The sequence below is a fragment of the Scomber scombrus genome, chromosome 8 (genome assembly GCF_963691925.1).
Source record: "Scomber scombrus chromosome 8, fScoSco1.1, whole genome shotgun sequence".
Classification (NCBI taxonomy): Eukaryota; Metazoa; Chordata; class Actinopteri; order Scombriformes; family Scombridae; genus Scomber; species Scomber scombrus.
Genome location: NC_084977.1, coordinates 13656762 through 13677230, shown reverse-complemented (window position 1 = coordinate 13677230; position 20469 = coordinate 13656762). Strand labels below are relative to the sequence as shown.

The following is a 20469-nucleotide window of genomic DNA, read 5'->3' as shown; positions in this document are numbered from 1 at the left end:
TGTTTGAGGCTACAGACAGAAAGTAATCACTGGATTTTTTTCAACCAGACAAGCAAACAAAAGCATCTACTTAATTACAGTGCCAAATACATCAATCTGTTGATGCCAATACGCCCAATTACTTCCTGTTCAATTAAAACAAAATACACGTGACTTTGTATTCAAAACTTTTTTATTAAACATCAATCAAAACTGACAATAATTTTAAAACGTGAAGAGGAACTACTCTCAGCAGCAACAAAGGGTATGCATACTTTCACAGACCCAGACTGCGATTAAATAGTTTTTCTACATAGAAAACAAATAATCTTGGTTAGAAAACAAAGGTTAGGATGTTTGACTGGCTTCTCTGATGTGGGTTATGAGGGTCTGAAGCTCCTGCAGTCTGGATTCCAGCCACTGTGGAGGTGGTTCAGTAGTTTTGGCTTTGCCCTCAGTGAGCGCCTGAAGGGCTTTCAAAGCGCACTCTGCTGTCTGGATGTAGCGGCTGTACTCCTCCTCTGCACTAGTCTCCTGCCGGGCTCTCTTAGGGGAGGGCTGAGGAGGAGGAATAATAACGGAGAAAAAATATCCATCTTTTCATGAATTAAATTCTTGCTTACAACCGTGATTGTTTTTCACATTATGAGACATTTCTTGTACAAACAAAAATTTGACTTGCTGAGAAGGAGAAAAGGGATGTGATAGATGTAGTATTTTCCTGAATGAATACACTATACTTAATAGAACTGTTGATATTGTCAGGAGAAGTTAAGACAAAGTTTAGGGAAATACTATTTAACATAATTACAGCATATTTGGGCAAAGAAGTGTAGCTCCAACCAACAAATCAGTGGTTTATTCACTGTCCATAAACTATCAAATAAATAAAAATATAATTGTCATCCATGATTCCTGCTCATGTGGGTTTGAATACAGCTGTACATAACAGTGCATATTCAGAAAGCCTGTGAATGAGGATGTAAGTTATTTCAATGATGCCACTCACCTCCAAATTAGCAACCGCTTCTGCAGCCAATACGTTGGAAACATTTACTTTGCTGTTTTCCAGCCTTTCATTGTGTTGCTCAATAACTGGAGTCTCCAGCTTTAGCCTCTCGAGCCGTGACTCTACATCTTCCTGTGCATTCACAGTCTACAAACCCCCCCACCAAAAAAAAGACAGGACACCTTCAATGTTCAGTGTCAGTTTTATCTTTGGTAAACCTTCATTTAGATGTGTTGATGTTTCTTACCTTGCTAAGATAATTCACCACCTTGTTCTTGGTTTCCTCTACACACAAACTCTGGGAAATTACTTCTTCGTGGTTTGTAATCTTTAATACCGAAATGAGACATTCCAGGTTTTGTTAATACATCAACATCAACAGGACTACATGGGTAACATTAGCAATATCTATGAAGTTCTTGACGCACCTCTGCAAAATGAGAAAATGCCTCCAGGGTGTGCTGATGTAGCAGCCAGGACCTCTCAGCCAGCAGAACTCCAAACAGGCTGCTCAAACTTGGCAAAATTTGACTCTGTGGACACAAACAGTTGGTGTGAATAAGAAGGAAAATAGATATTATGTTTTTACTGTTCACTTCAGAATCCAATGAAAACATTACAGCTGCAAGTAATGACTATAACTGATAATTCCATTTATATTCATTTAGTTTATAAAATGTAAAAAAAAAAAAAAAAAAAGAAGACATGCACATCAGGCATTGCAAATACCCAAAGTAATGATTTACACTGCATATGTGACAACAACAAAAAAAAAAAGAAAATTCTATGAAGAGGAAGAAAAAAATGTTTTTGTAATTTTATTAAAGTTACTTCAAGGAACTTTCATTTTGTGTTGATTTTGCCAACCTGTGGAGAAAAGTAGTAAAATGAAAACTATTTCCCATGAGCACCACCATCTTGGGTAGTGTGTGTAAGTGAAAGAAAGACTTTTTTTATACACAGCTGGTTGCAGGATGCATAGTGAAGAGGTAGTGTGTGTTTGTGGCTGTGTAAGATTAATAACTAATGAGTAAGGAAGCTGACAAGAAGTCTAACTTTCAAACAAAGAGAAACAAAGGAGAATGCCTTTATTGCCTTTGCACATAGTCGTACAATGAAATTTGCTGAGCTCCCCTTGACCTAGTTATGTGTTTGTACTCCTTCAAGCTAAATTGCTGAAATATAAACATATGCTCTTCCGCTCTGCGTGACAATTTGTTTCATCTGCTTTTACAGGGAATCCAATCGTGTGGCAGACAATCGGAATAACTACATGAAAACGGTCTTATTTGCTTATGTAGATCACATGGAAGCCGTTTCATGATCAGTTAAAAATTCCTTTTAGTTACTTTAAACATATAAATATCTCACAATCAAAATTTCAAATGACATCTTAAATCCCTTTTTTTCCCCACACACAATGTTTAGGTTTTTTTACTCACTTGTGGGTCAAAGACCTTGAGAGCGATTTCTAGTGAGTGAATCAGTTAACAATTTCCCTTAATAAGCCATTAGTCAGTAGTGCAAGAGGCTAATAAAGTAAAAAATAGTGATTGTTTGATTTGGTTTAGGTACCTGGCTGTCAGGAGGGACTAAGATCTTCCCCAGCGATGCAAGGAACTCCAGAGCTGCCAGCAGCAGCTGATCTGCACACTTCCGAGACACCAGAGCATCTACACACAACAGAGCCTGGGACACACAACAACAGTCAACAAAGGTATTCTACATTCTTTGTGTATTTATTGTGAACTGTGAAACTAACAGCATACCTGACAAATGACTTGGGGTTCAATGTTTTTCACCAAAATAGCTGATATAGACAGGAGCAGCTGCAGAGTACACTGGAGCTCAGGGTGGGTCTGTACCTGAAGGCAGCAGGTTACACAGTCATGCATTCACACTTTGTGTGTGTGTGTGTGTGTGTGTGTGTGTGTGTGTGTGTGTGTGTGTGTGTGTGTGTGTGTGCGTGTGCGTGTGCGCGTGTGGATCTCACCTGATCTGGACTCATTCGTAACCAGAGCTGTGTTACTATTCTTTTTGCAGATAACTTGCACTGCTCCTCAGGAGATGATTGCCCTTGAACGACCATTAAGAGGGCAAACAGTATCACGTTCTGGAAACAGGATGGGCTTTGTAAATATAAAATCTGTGCATATTTTCTTTTTCCTGGCATTGTCGTCTTGGCTGGATTTAATAGCAGTTGGCCAGTATGACCGTGAAATACACCACCCTGAAGCGGAAGATATGCTTTTCTGAAGAAGAGAGGGTTGTTTTTATAAAAATTATTTTAAGAATTATAGAAAGGTTAATGAAAGGACATCTATGTGTCATAAAAATGTGAACTTAAATGATCAGAACCCTCTGTAGATAAAAATTAAGAGTGAATACTAAATTCACTCTTAATTTTAGTCATACTGTTTTTGCCAATGAAGTTTTTTTTTAATCCTGCATGAAGTGCAAAACGGGTATTGTGTTATATCAAACCTCATGCATCTGGTAGTTTTAGTTTAAATCTGCCTGCAAAGTGACAAATCATAAAAAAGACACAAGATTTAGTGCATTAAATAAAACCCATATTATGCCTTTACGGTATAAAAGCTATGAGATAATCAGAACATCCATGTTACATCAAAGGGTCAAAAAAGCTGTTTAACAGCAGCAATACTATGTGAGCAAATTTTAGATCTCACTTCAAAAAGCACTTAGAGGTCAAAGGCAAAAAAAGAGTGAGGTCACAATAATCTTATCTGTATCATCTGTTCCTTGCCAAGGCAACAAGCTTATCTTACTCTTAACATCACTTGAAGTGATAATTTGTCATCATTGTCTTAGTGCACAAGGACTTGCGCTGCAGCCTTGCACTTGATATTCATACACCTTTCTTTCTCTTCATGTACTCCAGATCACAGTCACTACATTTTCCTTGTTATCTTTAGGGGTTGTATTGTGTGTAAATTCACATTAATGGCATTTACCCAAATGTAAAATAAACAAAAAAGAAAACGTCTATGTAGAGTTAACATGAATGAGAATGAGCCCATTTCCATTTCCTCTCTTAGGAAATGCTGTTTTTTGTCTTTGCCCAATCACGGCGTCAGTTTAGAGTTCAAAGCACGCACAAAGTCAATGCTCATGTATACAAGGTGGAGGTAAGAACTGCCGACTATTACAGATTACTTGGGGTCAGAAGTCATCCTCACCACTTTGTCCACTTGGCCTAGTTTGTATCCTCCGCTCTGCCAGTCGGTCAGAACTCTTTGAGAAAGGGCAATAATGTCACTCTCTACACGGCGAAGGACATCATGTGAAAGAGCTCTGAAGAGGACATGACGCCACACGGGAAGGTTTTCCAACTCAGATGGGGGGAAACGCTCCACCAACTCCATCTGGAAAAAACCCCAAAACACTTAACATAATTTAACAGATACAATCAACAAGCATCAACCAAAACCAGAAACAAGGACCCTGAGAGCTTTCAATGTAAACAAATAGTTTCTTAAGGATTTATAATATTATAATATCATGCTTATAATATTCCTAATGAATTAGTTTGTTTGGCTGTTTCCACATAATTTCTATTGAGCTTTCTTTAGTTTACATTTTATTTGGCCTTTCCAATGTTAATAAATATCTGCTTAACTGCTGCTTTTGGGTCAATTTTGACCCAAAACTGTTGGATATATAAAAAATGTGTAGACACTCTAGCGATGAGTTCATGAACATTTTTGTGTGATTTCTAACCTGGTGATTCGGCGTCATAAGGAAAACCATACGTCTGAGCAGCATGCCCAAGTGGGACAACTGGTAACACTCTGTGGCGCAAGATTTCACCTGAAGGAGGAGCGGGAGAAGCAAGAGAGGAGATGAGGGACAGTGTCAGTGTCAGTGTGAAGGCTCAGGAGGAGTAAAATCACCAGTACATAAGGATAGAGAAAATGATGGAAGTTGGGACCTCCTGACAAACATTGTGTTGATGGTTTTTGTATTAAATTATTCTCCTTGTCTATACACACCAGCTTAGCAATGAGGAGGACATGATGTAGACAAAGTTCTGCTGTTCCATACCTGTAAACAGAGATGACAAAATCAGCAGTGGCTTCAATACAGTAAAGAAAAACTTATTTAATTAGTTATGTGTCTAAAAGTACTTCTAATCTAAGGTTTATGGTATAAGTATGACATACTGAGCGCCACAACAATTGACAGGTTACAGGAAAATGTTTCAAATAGAGATGCCTCATCAAAATGCAGATGCACGGTACACATTTTTAATGCAAATAATATATGTGAATACATCTGTAAACCATGGCATTAAAAATGAAAATAGTGAATGCTTATTCTATTAAAGTAAAACCCCTATTCTATTGAGGGAAACTCCACCATTACTCCTCATTCTCACCGTGCTGTAAAGCACCACACATCTGTTGCCAGTAAAGCTGTCTGTGTGTCAGCCTGCAGTACAGCATCAGCCAAACAACACTCCTGAGGAGAAGAGATAAAGTAGCGGGGAGGTTTAGTAACAGCAGGAGGGAAGTCTGGGGCATAAACCAGCGACACAGAAAAAACAAAGTTTCAAAGGTTTAAACTAAACCAGTAAGAATGAAAGTGAAAGAAGACTTTGTATTGAATGAAGGGTAAAACTAGACACAAACAATGATCAAATGTGATGAGATCCAGATGTAGACTTTCAACTAGAGCCAAACTAAATACAGGTTTTTTCAGCCAATTGTGAAATTAAAAGGCAAAAAAAGGAATCTAAACACCATATATTGGCCAATATTTGTTCTTAGCACAATACATGACAAATAGGAACCCTAAAATTTGGTTATTATTATTTTTCCAGTCAAGAAACTTTTTTTTTTTTTATTCAAGTTGACAGAATCTTTGAAAAGTAAGACCAATATTGAAATACTATATCTGTGATAAGCCAATATTACCCAATAATATCTACTGCCAGCACATCAGTCTGGCTTGTAAAGTACCTTTGATCAAAAAAAAACAACAACACAAAAAAAACACCATTTATCATTGGTAAAGTAAGTCACAAAGTGATTAAGTCAAACTTATTGCAAGCATCCATTTACAGAGAAGTCTGAAGGCGGATAAAGTTCCAGTGAAAGTCAATTAAAAATTTGATGAAAGACACATTGCGCTGTGTGTAGAGCTCACCAGCACGGGGAAGTACACTGGAGGAAGTGCAGCCACACTGGCACAGAGTTGCACGCAGATGTGGTGGTGCAAAGTCACCTGGACCTGGGCCTGACCCTTCATCATCACTCCTGGCAGCAACACTGGCACTTTCCGCTCAGTATAACAATGCCGGAAACTCGTGAACATGGCCTGGTAGAGAGGAAGCCTGGAAATAGAAAGTATTAAAAGATGCTAAAAAGCATTTTAGTCATGATGAGAAAAGAATGTTACTACAGTTGATGTAATGCTCCTGTCAGCTTCAAACGTGTAATTGAAATTGAAAAATATTTCAGTTGATGACCCTTTTACTACCTGGGTGTCTCTTCTGAGAATTTGCTGCCGGTGTACCAAAGCTGAAGCACCTCTTCTGGTTGTGAGGCAAGCTGACTCAGCACGTTCACTAGCAAAAGGCACTGAGGAAGCACATGCTCAGGTTTTAACCCTGTGAACAGAAACACAACGGTCAGTCTGGGATTGTATGTTGCAAAACTATCAGTCAACAGATAGAAACAGTATTCTTCTTTTGAGTAAGAACATACAACATTTTCCTGAAGATGTTGAAAAAGATGTCAGTCTTCGGTGCATTATATGTTTTTGCAGTAAAAGACTGGAATCAGCAACTATGTATCCTCAAGAGCCCTCGACTTGTGTATGGGAGGACATTTTGGGATATGAGCCCAAACTGCTAACTCTAGAGTATTTGTGATGTGGTTTGTCTGGTATCAGTGTTATTGCTGATCTTACTTTATCAAGTATCACTGAAACATGATTCATAGTCACTAAAGCTTCAAGAACAAAATTTACATTTCCACAGGCATAAAACAGAACACATATCTCCACTTATATTTCAGTTATGAGATGCAGTTCAGGCCTCATGTTACTTTACACAGAAGAATGTGATCCTCGTTAGTTCTTAGAGATGTTTAGGTTAGGAAAAAGAAAAGAGATCACTGGCATCAGATCAGCAGTTGGTTTTGGCCAATACCCTAAGTTGTATAGCATAGTTGAAAATGTCAAATCACTTGACATACATATGCCTTACTGTGATTAAATTTGCCAGACATAATCAAAATTAACATTTTCATCTGTAGTCCTGAGGCAGATATTACATAGTACAACTTACAATAAATTATAAACAATGTTTCTATCACAAAGGGAAACAGGAAATCCTTTATTAACTCTGCAACAATATGTGGAAAAAAGGGAAAACTGAAGAAGTGTCAAACTCACGCAGGTCCTTCTGGAGAACAACTTCAGCAAAAGGCCTTAAAGGCAACAGCTGCAACAGAAGTGCATCCATGGGAACCAGAGCCGCCATGTTCAGCTCGTCGGACAGAGTCGAGGGCAGCGTTGGAGCACACAAGCTGGGAGGGAATTTACTAAAAGACATCACGGTCGCAGAGTGTTCAATATTGCCGACACAAAGGATAAGATTTGATCTAGATTTGCTTTTTAAAACCAAACCACATGTACCTGATGACCTGAAGGTAGAGTTGATGAAAGCAGCTACAGTACTTTGTCAGAAAACATCTGAATTCCTGTTAAAAGGAGGTATATGATGGGATGTAAGTTTCACTGCTATGTCATGGAGCAGAGACTTTAAAGTGGAATAGAGTGAGGAGGGTTGCAAGACCCACTTTTTCAGTACCTTTATGTAATGAACCAGAGTGTTGGCAAAAAATCTGCACATCTTTGCAGTTTTCTGGAATAGTTTGTGTTCTGGGATTTGTGTTGCCTCCTATAAAAAGAACACAATAGTATGAAAACAAAAAGGTGACAAAGATCAAATGTACTATTGACCCTTTGATTAAAAACACAAATTTCACTTATGTCTATGAACAAAAGGGTAGAACACAGGAAATACTGATCATTTAGGGTACAGTAAAGAATAACTGACACAGAAAAATGCACCACAGTGGTGGCTCAGGTTGTTTATCAGCTCAGTGAAGACAAATACATTGCATTGTAGTTAGGTTCCTTCATTTACAATTGACATACTGTTATATAACTGCTAAAGGAAACACTAAAAAATAAATAAATAAATATGATACAGTTCACAGCAAAGTAAAACTCAACAAAGATATCAAAGAAATGCAAGTTTAGTACTGCTAAACCTGTGAAGCTGCTGACAAGTTGTTGTTTTGTTTTTTATTACCAAGTGTTTGTTAAGGAATGCCAAGCATGCACATAGCTTTCCTACCTGCAGATCAGCATGTTTAATTTGTTCAGCCAGCTCCACACTGTTGTTGAAGGAAACCAGCAGGTTGTCACACAGGCTGCTGCTGATGTCACCGTGATGCAGATGTTCCTCCACCAATGACTGGTACTTCAGACTCTGTCTGAACAGAGTAATGAATGTTTGGAATAAGTCATCAGTAACCAATTTCATCAACTATGAAATGTAACCTACCAAACACTTTAAACAAATGAACTTATTTAATATGACAGGCAATATGACATTAATAAAAAATATCAATGTGAGTGTTGTGGTACTAACTTGACGAGGAATTTCCATGTGTTTGCATGCAGTGCCATGTCCAGCTTAGAGATGACGGAGCAGATATCCAGGAGGCTATGAATTACTGACGAAGATAAAAAAAATAATTAAAAAAAGAATATATACATACACACATATGCAGAATGTGTATATATATATATATAAATATATAAAAGCAATACAAAAAAGAAATCTATTATTAATTATACGAATTATAGAATTATTCATTGTAACATAACTACCAGCACTGCATGGCAGGGGGATCAGCCCGACTCAGCATTACGGGAAACTGTCACACTTACAGTACATTTTGTTATTTATTTCCAAATGCAAGCACACTGCAAGCAGTGCTACAATACTATATCTGAAAAGAGATAGCATCAATGTTGAGATGCAGTTCCTAAACAAGAAGTTTGTCCCTTCCTGTAGTGACAGCACCTAACACCTCAAGGTTGCCGGGAAGCAAATCGGCTGCAAATGGCGTGATGGCTTACGTCAGTGTTCAAGATCTTATCAGAGAAACAATAAAATACCAGACACTATAACTTTTTCGAGCAATCAGGTCTGAGACAGAAATTCCAGACTCCCAAGCGAGAAATATAATAAAATCTAGTTTGAACAATACATATTAATTAATTCATAATTCATCTGATATAATCAATGTTGAACAATGCATACAAATCTGGATTTAATATTACATTATTTCAGAAGTTTACCTTTTTAATTCTTTTTCTGGCCATTTTGAAGCCCAGTATAGTATATATCACCAGCAGGTGTAACATAGGTCTGACCTATTCTGTTTTTGTTTTTTTAATTGCAGACAACATGACCAACAAGCTTTTGGGGGGTTTGACTGTATGAATCCACATCCAGATGTGTGACGGTTATCACTTCATGTCTACCAAGGTAATAGATTCATCATACTCACAACTTTTTATGTAATATTCTGACAGCACTGTTTCATATTGTGAATGTACCCTGCAACATAAGTATGGGTCATCTTAAGAGACCACCTTCACCCTAACACACTCCCTTCAGCTGGTGTAACACTAAATACAACATGAGGCATCACAGAACAGGAAGTAGCAACACAAAACACAAGCTGCTTACCATTTGCAATATGACTAATTACCAAACCCACAGCCCATCTGAAGTCATAGTTATTATCATCATTATTATTATTATTGTTATTATCCAATGTTACATATTTGTTTGAGGCAAAAGTATTTGAACCTTTTCATTCAATTACAGGTGTGATTTTTCACAGCAATAACTTCAATCAAACGTTTCCCGTAACTGTTTATCAGCCCTATACATCAGTTTGGAGGAATTTCAGCCCATTCTTCCTTACAGAACAGTTTCAATTCAGGGATGTTGGTGGGCTTCTTGACATGAACTACTCCCTTCAGGTCCTTCCACGGTATTTCTAGAGGATTAAGGTCAAGACTATGGCTCGGCCGTTCCAAAACATTAACTTTCTTCTGCTCTAACCATTCTTTGGTAGAGTACAACCTTTCTGTTGAGCATCAGTTCACAGACAAATACCTTAACATTTTCCCGTGGAATCTGCTGGTACAACTTAAAACTCAAAGATCCATCAATGACTGCAAATTATCCTGGTCCATCAAAGAAGGCTCAAACTATGATACTGTCACCACCATATTTCACAGATGGGATGAGGTTCTTATGTTGGAATGCAGTGTTTGCTCATCGCCAAAAAGAAAAAACACTTCTCATTCAAGCATAAAAGTTTGGTTTCATCCTTCCACTGAACATTTTTCCACTCACATTCTGGCTTATTCATGTGGTGTTGAGCAAACCGTATATGGCAGCTGTTCTTTTTGAAGAGAAAAAGCTTTTTTACTTCCAACTCTGCCATGCACACCATTGATGTTCAAAGTTCTCCTGATAGTGGACTCATGAACATTAAAATTAGACACTGCATGCAAATGCAAAAAAGGCATTACCCCAGGGTCCCTTGTGGCCTCCCACACTATCATACGCCTAGCCTCAATCTGTCTGCAAATCTACTTTTGGAGTCCAAACTCTTTCAAAATGGTTCCAGGCTAGTTAGTATCATCAACTCTTCTTCTAAGGTCCTAAGAAATCTCAATGACACACTTCCTCAAACATGTGTTGTGAAGCTCAGACACTGATAGAGAAGTCTTAGATTTCTCTTTTTAAACAAGGCAGGCCTCCATGACTCAAATCTGATTGTGATCCAGTGATTGAAACACTCAACTCCAGTTTGCCCTTCAAATGAACTGATAATCCTAGAGGTTCACATAAATATTCCATGTACAAATATGTAACATTGGATCATTTTCCTCAATAAATAAAAGAACAAATTGAAGGTTTTTTTTGTCTTTTTTCTAGTTTTAGAAATTTGATCCTGATTAAGGTCATATACCGTAAAAACCGGTGTATAAGACGCACCTTAAACCCAATTTGGATAAAAGGCTGTCCACAGTAAGAACAATAACTATAGCATACAGCTACACATTGTATCAAATATGTAAAGTTATCGTGTTTTTTTAAAAAGGTTTAATTGAAACAAATAGCCTAATCTGAACCCAGTCAGAGTTAATATACCGGTCCAGTTCAGTTAAGCAAATCATTACAATTAACCATTAACCTGACACACTGTTTCAGATATAATAGTAAATTGAAAATTTTTTGGAATATAAACATGTGTTTATAAATGAATATTTAAAGGTGCATTCAAATAAACCAGCCCTTAATAAAAAAGCGTTTTTACCCACATGACATCCCCCAAAATAGACTGCGACTTTTAGACCGTTTTTACAGTATATGCAGAAATAGAGCAAAGGGGTTCACACATTTAAAAAGGCACTGTATGTGCTTTAAATTCCTCTTAAATCCATTTTACTGGGTGTGTGACCCACATATGTTCTGTGTTACTTAAACTTAAATAACAAAGAGCATGTCAGCTGAAACCAGGCGAATGCACAACACACACACTGTAAACACACACCTGTAACAACATCAGAGATCTCCTCCTCTGAGGCACTGCTGTCCAGAGAGATCCTGTCCAGCAGCTCCAACAGGCCCTTCTGGAGGGAGTAGGCCTCCTTAAAGAGTCCCTGCAGCAGGTCAGCCACCAGGGACAGACGGCCACAGTACACCACCTCACTCTCCTGCAGACAACAAGTACAATATGTTTAAACTTTTTCATTTTTTATACATTTCCAACAAAACATCCAGATTTTGTTATCTATCAATACTATCAAAATATTTAGCAATAATTTAATGTATTACTGCACAGTACAATTAAGGATGAAGCATACTGTATTACATAAAAACATGCAATCCATAGTTAAAATGCACTCGTCACAGCCACTGGCAACCTGAGCAGACTGACCTTGCAGTGCAGAAATGTATCCCTCAAGACTTTCAGGATACAAGTTGGTAAGGAGCGGATTGCAACCAGTTCAGGGGTCTCCTCAAATGTGCCAACGTGACGCACACAAGAGGATAGTGCATCAATTATCTGCATCATTGACTGAAACACACAATGAGATCTTGTCAAAAAGATCTTGTGAGAATGGAATGAGAACAGTATTACTATGCTTTACTAATATATATATTATATACACACAAATATACACATATGTACTCAGGGTTCCTAATATTTTGCCCCCTTCATGTATGTGAATAAAGTAGACAAAATATTATGAACACTTTTCAATATAATGCACCCCACTACACCACCACCCACTACAACCTCAATAATAAACTTTAAGTAGAATTATCACCTCTCTGACAATGTCAATACAAATGAAAATGTGTAAGTTTCATAAAATTAGAATTTATGGCAGAGCTGTTTATTGGCATCAGATTGCACAGGTTTACCTTATGCAGTGGCCGATGAGGGTATACAAATATATATATCATACACAGAATAAAAAGATAAATTACTAATTGTATCAATTTGAAATACACAGCATTGCAATGTAACAACAGCAATAATAATTTTTTAGCCTAGCTGATTGCCAAAGATTCCTTTTGCTATGTGGTAACACATATCGTAAAATGGTGAGGACCACTGAAAAAGATGAAAATCTGAGCTTTATGATAGGCTCATAAGGAATGGTGTTTTTTAGTTTTTTTTTAAATTGTGGATCACAGCAATAGAGAGGTCCTTGAGCATACAATCAAATGTGCACAAAAAACATAAAGCTGACCGGTTCAGTAGTATGGAAGATAGCTGCGGGCGGACGAACACACACATACATACACACACACACACACACACACACACACACACACACACACACACACACACACACACACAGACACACACACACACACACACACACACACACACACACACACACACACACACACACACACACAAACCTAGTGGAGATAATAATACCTGAAGAATGTTCCTCAGTAAAGCACACAGTTCTGTGTTTTGACTGGACAGTCCCCCAACTTGAACCAAGATTTCTTTCATCATGTTGTCAAACATGGTCACTGCCTGCAGACATTTGTGACAGACCACAAAGACACACAAACACACAAGATGTCAATGAGGCAGTAATTACAAGAAACAAAAGTCCTTCACAGGACAAAGATTTAGCAGACCTAATTAAAAAAAAATAATAATAATACTAGTTCCAGCAAATGAACAATTTGAAGAAACGATATCCCCTTCAGACGACAGTGCCAACTGACATTCACTGTTTACCTTTGGCAAGATCTTGGAGAAGCACTCATCTTCCAGCTCGGACAAACCGATATGAGGGAGGAACATGTCTGTGATTATCTTCAGTATACCTACAGGAATGTTATGTTTTGAGACAGTTTATAGTTAGATCAAAAATTGTACAAAAGGCAGAAAATAGATTGTAATTACAAACTGTGCAATAAAGAAACTTACGTATATGATCATCCCAACTCTCTGATTTATGATGCAAAGAGTTCCAACAGTCAAGAAAAACCACAGCATTGCAGCACATCCCTTTACTGTAATGAAGTTACATTGAAGAACATTTGCTAACTTGCCACATATGTCCAGACTGTAATGATAGTAGCAGTAATAATCATTAGCAAGAGGAAAACCTATGGAAATACACTTATTATCTTGAGTGGATTAGAACATTTTCGTTGATGTCTAATATTTGTGTTGAAATATTAGTGCTAACTAACAGAACAACTCAAATCTAATCAACTTTAGACAGATTAATAGATAAGAAAATGAATCATTAGTTGCAGACATATTCAATTAACAGACACCGCCCCATTAAAAAATACCATTTCATAGATATTTATAAATGGTCATATTTTGTCCATGCTTTTTCAAATAATTTGAACATTTCAAGGGTTTGCTGTACCCATGTGTAATAATCACAGGGTTGGTTTCAGTAACGTTTTGAGAGGATATGGTAAGCTTTGGCAGGACAGACTTGAGCTCCTGGCGACAGGTTTCCTGATTCCACTGTACCACCTCATCCAGGAGAGAGCTGTTAGTCTGGGACATGATGACAGCAGGCGCCAGAGAAGGTCAGCACAACTGTCCAAAAGACATTAACATCAAATGAGTCACTAGTGATTACTCAGATAAATATAAACGCTTTCTCAAACTCGCTTAGTGTTTCGATAAGAGACGCTTTGCCAAAGTTCAGCTAAGACTAAATGTGTTTATATGTTAATAAAACTCACAGCTTCTTACCATAAATACGAGCCGTTATCGTCTGTTTCGTGGTATAAAATGACACAAACAAATATTTTCTCTCAACCTTAACATTTGCACTTTTCTCAACTACAAACACTAAAAAGTAACGAAAACAGTTGAGCAGTGTTCAGCGCGCCGTTGTTTGAGTCGGATGTGACGTTGGGACTGACGTTACTCTTTTGCTCTGATTCTGATTGGTTGAAAACGTTCGGCTGTAAAGCGTATGGCCAATCACAGGGCTCAACGACTGCACAGCGCTGAAAAAAACACCTGCCATCGTGAGATCAAATGTAAGGTCAAATAGAAATAGATTAATACATATTTTAAAAAGATCATTACATATCATGGGTGAAGTGAAGCCTCAAAAACACTTCCAATCTGTACATAATATAAGACATATTTCATTTAATGTGAAAAGGGGGACGTTTTATTGTCACTAATACCTTTAACAACCCTTACAAAAGTGTTTTTTCTTTTTGGCAATGAGCAAACACTGCATTCCAACATAAGAACCTCATCCCATCTGTGAAATATGGTGGTGACAGTATCATAGTTTGAGCCTTCTTTGATGGACCAGGTCAACTTGCAGTCATTGATGGATCTTTGAGTTTTAAGTTGTACCAGCAGATTCCACAGGAAAATGTCAAGGTATTTGTCTGTGAACTGATGCTCAACAGAAAGGTTGCACTCTACCAAAGAATGGTTAGAGCAGAAGAAAGTTAATGTTTTGGAATGGCCAAGCCATAGTCTTGACCTTAATCCTCTAGAAATACCGTGGAAGGACCTGAAGGGAGTAGTTCATGTCAAGAAGCCCACCAACATCCCTGAATTGAAACTGTTCTGTAAGGAAGAATGGGATGAAATTCCTCCAAACTGATGTATAGGGCTGATAAACAGTTACGGAAACGTTTGGTTGAAGTTATTGCTGTGAAAGATCACACCCATTATTGAATGAAAAGGTTCAAATATTTTGCCTCAAACAAATATGTAACATTGGATAATAACAATAATAATAATAATGATGATAATAACTACTAATAACTATGACTTCAGATGGGCTGTGGGTTTGGTAATTAGTCATATTGCAAATGGTAAGCAGCTTGTGTTTTGTGTTGCTACTTCCTGTTCTGTGATGCCTCATGTTGTATTTAGTGTTACACCAGCTGAAGGGAGTGTGTTAGGGTGAAGGTGGTCTCTGAAGATGACCCATACTTATGTTGCAGGGTACATTCACAATATGAAACAGTGCTGTCAGAATATTACATAAAAAGTTGTGAGTATGATGAATCTATAACCTTGGTAGACATGAAGTGATAACCGTCACACATCTGGATGTGGATTCATACAGTCAAACCCCCCAAAAGCTTGTTGGTCATGTTGTCTGCATTTAAAAAAACAAAAACAGAATAGGTCAGACCTATGTTAAACCTGCTGGTGATATATACTATACTGGGCTTCAAAATGGCCAGAAAAAGAATTAAAAAGGTAAACTTCTGAAATAATGTAATATTAAATCCAGATTTGTATGCATTGTTCAACATTGATTATATCAGATGAATTATGAATTAATTAATATGTATTGTTCAAACTAGATTTTATTATATTTCTCGCTTGGGAGTCTGGAATTTCTGTTGGCTCAGACCTGATTGCTCAAAGAAGTTATAGTGTCTGGTATTTTATTGTTTCTCTGATAAGATCTTGAACACTGATGTAAGCCATCACACCATTTGCTTCCCGGCAACCTTGAAGTGTTAGGTGCTGTCACTACAGGGAGGGACAAACTTCTTGTTTAGGAAATGCATCTCAACATTTTTTTAAACCAGACCAATAACGTAATAACCAGCCAATAATGTAATAACCAGCCAATAATGTAATACAAAAGTTATTACGTTATTGGTTCAGGGCTTTTATTTCGTTATTGGCAAGCTATTGCGTCAATGGCATATTACATACAAAAACGGGCACATTTATTACGTTATTGGCCATTATTATGTTATTGGTCGTTTTTACATTATTGTCTTCTACAGTGTGCTTTTGGTGTGTGCAGAAGCTGAAAGATTAGCTGGTCTAGAAAGAACATGAGAAGCATGGTAAAATACTAAGACACACTAACTACAGTCAAAGTGCCTTCAGTGAATCACACAAATTGTACATGTACAGGCCACACAAAAACTATAGCAATGAGAGGCCCTGAATTACATTGCAGGATCTATTTTATACCAAAGAGATGGTAACACAAGAAAACTTATTTGGTAAGGTTTGATAAGGAAGGCTGTGTTCAGCTATGGCCAGTCAAATAAGCAAGAGGTTGAAACCTTCAAGGACAAGTTTTGACACAATATAAACTTATATTATAAGTGTCAGGATCTCCATATTGGTTAAAATAATGCTACAGTGGTTACGAGTACGTGCTGTTTTCATGCGCTGTTTGATACTGTTTAATCAAAACTATCTGCACGTTATGTTCATGCTCTTTGCCTTAGCTTTGTCTTAGATGTCTGTCCATGACCTTTCCAAAAAAACAAACTGTGGCTCATTAAGTTTCTATTCTATTGGGTGCATGTCCTTTTACAGTCCTTTTATCTGCTCTCAAAGCCTTCACACACAGCTGAACTCAGCCTCCATACATCGATTTCACACACAGTTTATATGATTACACATACATAGGTGATCACACAAACATATGATTAATACAATTATTTCCCGAACACATGTAAGAATTTTTTTTTTGAGAAATCAGATCATAAAGTCAATCTTATCTATCACCCCAAAAGCTCATAAAATAATTTAATTTTTTTTAGATTAGAGATTTTTCCCACAAACTGGTAACAGTTCAGTTGAACTCACCCAAAAATACATTACTAATTAGGCCCTGACTGGAAAGTGTTTTCCAAGAAGACAGCGGAGTCTGACACCGTTACTTCTCCCTCTTGTTCTGACCTCCCTGTTAGCAGATAATAGAAAGGTTATCAGTTAACAGGAAACTGGCTCTGGATTTAGGATGTAAGGGAGGAAGATACCCATTTCTTTTTTTGAAGCTGGCTTGCTGATGAGGGTCAAGGTAAACGGAGGTCTCTTCAGTATGTCAACAGTAGCCAATTCTGTATATACTCAACAGGCAGAGTTGCATGCTACTCTTCCGCTAAATGGTCTCTCTGTAACTCAACAGTTATATGATGAGTCACAAACAATGCAAGAAAGGAATGGCTCCATTGCTACAGTATATGTAACTGTTAAAAAAACAGTCTACCTCATGTGGGGAAATCCTGGTGAAAAGGATGTGGGGTCCATTAAAGTGGATACTGGAATCTCACAGGAATAAAGGAAATATTTTGTGGTTGATAAGATTTACAAAACCAAATGAAAGACAAATCAACGTTCTATGAAGTCATCAAATCATTCTCCACTTCAAAGTCATCTGAGCAGCTCAGGTATCATCACTTGCTAAAAACACGTATTAAAACTTTCGGTTTCTTATTTCTATATTAATGTATATGATAATAGTAATGAAACTGTCTAAAATATTAGGGGCTTTTCAGTTAACAAACTTGCACTTAACATGTTTCATGAAAGGAAGGCATTCAATTTTGTTTACATATTGTCCTGACTTTGGTCATTTCCTGACTTTTCTTTTAGCACCCCCACAGGGTTGACATGTTTGGCTTTTAGTAAAATGTGTGTCGACAACTATTGAATGCCCTGAAGAGTTATAATGGTGAATCCTTAAGTTTTCATGTAGATGCTAAACAGTAAACATTATGCCTGCTAAAGAAAGTGAAAAGCCTTGAGAGCTGAAAATAAAAGTGAAAGGAAACTAACCAAAGGATTAGATCTTTAAAAAAAAAAAAAAAAGAGCATGTCATTATTACAGTAGGACTAATTTCAGGCTATTTTATCACTCCATCCACCCACCTTCCTGTTTTTTATTCTATGCTGCATGATTGTGAGGCACTGGGGAATTTAGTAAAACATTACGTTTATTGAGCATTACACAGAAATGTAAGCTTATAACTGTGATACCATATCAAAGCCACTCTTTTTTTCCCCCTTCCTCCAAACTTTCCCTAAGAGTAACAGGATATGTTTGTGATATCAACTGACTCCCATCTTCCTGTATGGACTTTACGCTTGTCACATGGCCTCCAGCTCTGAGGAAGTGAATCAACCTCTGGGTGAAAGTGAAAAAGAAGTTATTGTAATTTTAAGTGGATAATACATCATCTGTTCAATTTTAGGTGACGGACAATGATCAAATCTGCAAATATGTGTACATTTTTTTGTGCTGTCAGAGAGAAAAAAAAGCAAGCAGTGAAATTCAGAATGGTGTTATTGAATTAAATACAAGTTGTACAGAAGGGTGACAGCATTAAATAGTGGTGTTCATACTGAAATGAATACAGTTCAGCAGATATTTGAAATGAGATGCAGGTCTACGCTCTATTTTGTGTCATCACTGCAGGTGACCTCATAGTCACCAAAGGCACTCTTCAACTTCTCTACAGATACAGAATGGTCTGCTTTACCGAAGCCCTGAAAATAACAGAGAAAGCAAAAGACATTCACATATTAAAATACTTTCCAGTAAAGCAAAGACTTTGGTATGTAATCCATATTAAAACATGTGCAATCAAATGAACTCACAGTCGATTCTCCAAACACCCTTAGTTTTTTCGCTTGGCTGTTGTGCTCTAACTTCCCTCCACCAAGGCATTTGCACTCCATCCCCAAGGCCTCCATAGCTGGACTGACCTTTTCAAAAATATGATCTGAAAATAATTTAAAAAAATGTCAATTAATGGAAAAAATACAATGTGGTTTCACTAGTTACACCAAAGGCAGATCACAGCAATCACACAATTTATAAAACAACTGTGGCATCATTTCATCTTCTAAAGCTGTTGTCTCCAATTTTTTTTGGAGTTTGCCTACTTATAAAGAAACTGCTTCTGGCCAGGATGTATGCAGGTTCCATTCTAAGAACAATGTAGGCTAATGGATCAATTCAGGCATATGCTGCTGCTGTAATAATAATCATCTGAGGTGCGTGTTATCTCGAGCTGAACTGACGCACTTGACCCTCAGCAGCAAACTACTTTCATGAACTTACTGTGGTACTGTGCACTTTTTGTTCCCCGGACAATGTCTTTATGAACATCACCATCTTTCACTGTCACCCTGACCAGTATGTACTTAAAAGTTCCCTCTGGATCAATCTCCACATCTGGGATTTTAGCCAGGGTGTCTGCCATTGCGACTGTCGCTTTGCACAAAGCACCAGAGACTCTCCAACTGCTCAGAGGTCTTCCGACGACAGACAACATGGTGCTTTCATGCTAATGCCTTATTTAGTCGAGGACGTCTATTTCCTGTCTTAAAGAGACAGCCACATTACTGTTCAGGATAAGGCAAGCTCGCACTGGCGACCCCACGTGGCAGCAAGAAGTACAGCCTTCAAGACCAATGTTTCCAGTAACTAGACCACTTCATGGAAAAGGAAGAGATCAGTAATGCCAAATTTTCTCTTCAGGGAGTTTTTTCTGTTATCTTTAATTTTCACCTTCCTGCTACCAGAGAAGATTTTCCTCTGATGTCCATCAGGGAGATTAAAGGTGCAGGGTTGGATCTTATTTAAAAAAAAAAGCAAGAACACTTAACCAGGATGGCTGTTTTTCACTGTAGGTACTTGAACCTTGCTTCTGCATGGTTTCATTATCCAGTCATTCATCCTTCAGCTTTTAATTAGGTGCCAAAACACTTAGAAGTTCAACAGACAGTTGCAATCCTCTCCCCATGAAGTGGTTTCCTTGCTATCAAAGCAAACAAGACAGTGAAGTGATCATGTCCTCAAGAATTGTCTGTGTGTTGGGTTGATGATGGTTCCCTCCCATAATATTAGACACAAAGTGCAATAAAAATTCAGTTGGAGGTGTTTTATTGTTACATACACACAAAGTAGGTTATAACAATAATAGATATAGTAATGTGGTTGATGTAATATAACAAACATAAAGGGATTTTTATAATGTGTAGTCAGAAGCTGAACTCCAGAGAACTGCACAAAGCTAGATGAGCATCTGATAAGAATGTTCAAAC

General features: G+C 37.6%; 2 protein-coding genes across 4 annotated transcripts; both read right to left on the bottom strand.

Annotated features, from left to right (window-relative positions):
• Positions 1 to 168: 168 nt before the first annotated feature.
• On the bottom strand, positions 169 to 18568 carry firrm (fignl1 interacting regulator of recombination and mitosis). Of its 3 annotated transcripts, XM_062424186.1 has the most exons (26): positions 17224 to 18568; positions 15672 to 15757; positions 14087 to 14214; positions 13582 to 13622; positions 13390 to 13478; positions 13075 to 13179; positions 12058 to 12198; positions 11671 to 11833; positions 8676 to 8760; positions 8379 to 8517; positions 7827 to 7916; positions 7652 to 7716; positions 7409 to 7557; positions 6491 to 6620; positions 6158 to 6344; positions 5388 to 5470; positions 5002 to 5053; positions 4730 to 4819; positions 4189 to 4374; positions 2982 to 3101; positions 2758 to 2853; positions 2564 to 2677; positions 1417 to 1521; positions 1236 to 1316; positions 989 to 1135; positions 169 to 537 (listed from the first exon to the last, which is right to left on the bottom strand). In XM_062424186.1, the coding sequence occupies exons 3-26, from the start codon at positions 14179 to 14181 to the stop codon at positions 328 to 330; spliced, it is 2763 nt and encodes a 920-aa protein (XP_062280170.1). In that variant the 5' UTR covers positions 14182 to 14214; positions 15672 to 15757; positions 17224 to 18568; the 3' UTR covers positions 169 to 327. The 3 variants fall into 3 exon arrangements, with proteins under 3 accessions (XP_062280170.1, XP_062280169.1, XP_062280168.1); XM_062424185.1 differs by lacking the exon at positions 17224 to 18568 and having other exon boundaries at positions 15672 to 15795; XM_062424184.1 differs by lacking the exons at positions 15672 to 15757; positions 17224 to 18568 and adding an exon at positions 14374 to 14533.
• A 117-nt stretch (positions 18569 to 18685) lies between these two features.
• si:dkey-51e6.1 lies at positions 18686 to 19725 on the bottom strand. The gene is made up of 3 exons (XM_062424187.1): positions 19484 to 19725; positions 19018 to 19142; positions 18686 to 18906 (listed from the first exon to the last, which is right to left on the bottom strand). Exons 1-3 carry the CDS (start codon positions 19695 to 19697, stop codon positions 18814 to 18816), a joined length of 432 nt encoding a protein of 143 aa, XP_062280171.1. The 5' UTR covers positions 19698 to 19725; the 3' UTR covers positions 18686 to 18813.
• Between the last annotated feature and the right edge of the window lie 744 nt (positions 19726 to 20469).

Bases quoted from the DNA above. Each gene is read 5' to 3' on its own strand.
- firrm (XM_062424186.1), bottom strand. From the start codon at position 14,181: ATGTCCCAGACTAACAGCTCTCTCCTGGATGAGGTGGTACAGTGGAAT. The intron at 5,054-5,387 runs GTGAGAATGAGG...CTCTGTTTACAG, and splicing joins GTGTGGTGCTTTACAGCACG to GTATGGAACAGCAGAACTTT. The intron at 1,522-2,563 runs GTACCTAAACCA...TTGTGTCCACAG, and splicing joins TAGTCCCTCCTGACAGCCAG to AGTCAAATTTTGCCAAGTTT.
- si:dkey-51e6.1 (XM_062424187.1), bottom strand. From the start codon at position 19,697: ATGTTGTCTGTCGTCGGAAGACCTCTGAGCAGTTGGAGAGTCTCTGGT. The intron at 19,143-19,483 runs GTAAGTTCATGA...AATTATTTTCAG, and splicing joins AAAAAGTGCACAGTACCACA to ATCATATTTTTGAAAAGGTC. The intron at 18,907-19,017 runs GTGAGTTCATTT...TGTTATTTTCAG, and splicing joins GGGTGTTTGGAGAATCGACT to GGCTTCGGTAAAGCAGACCA.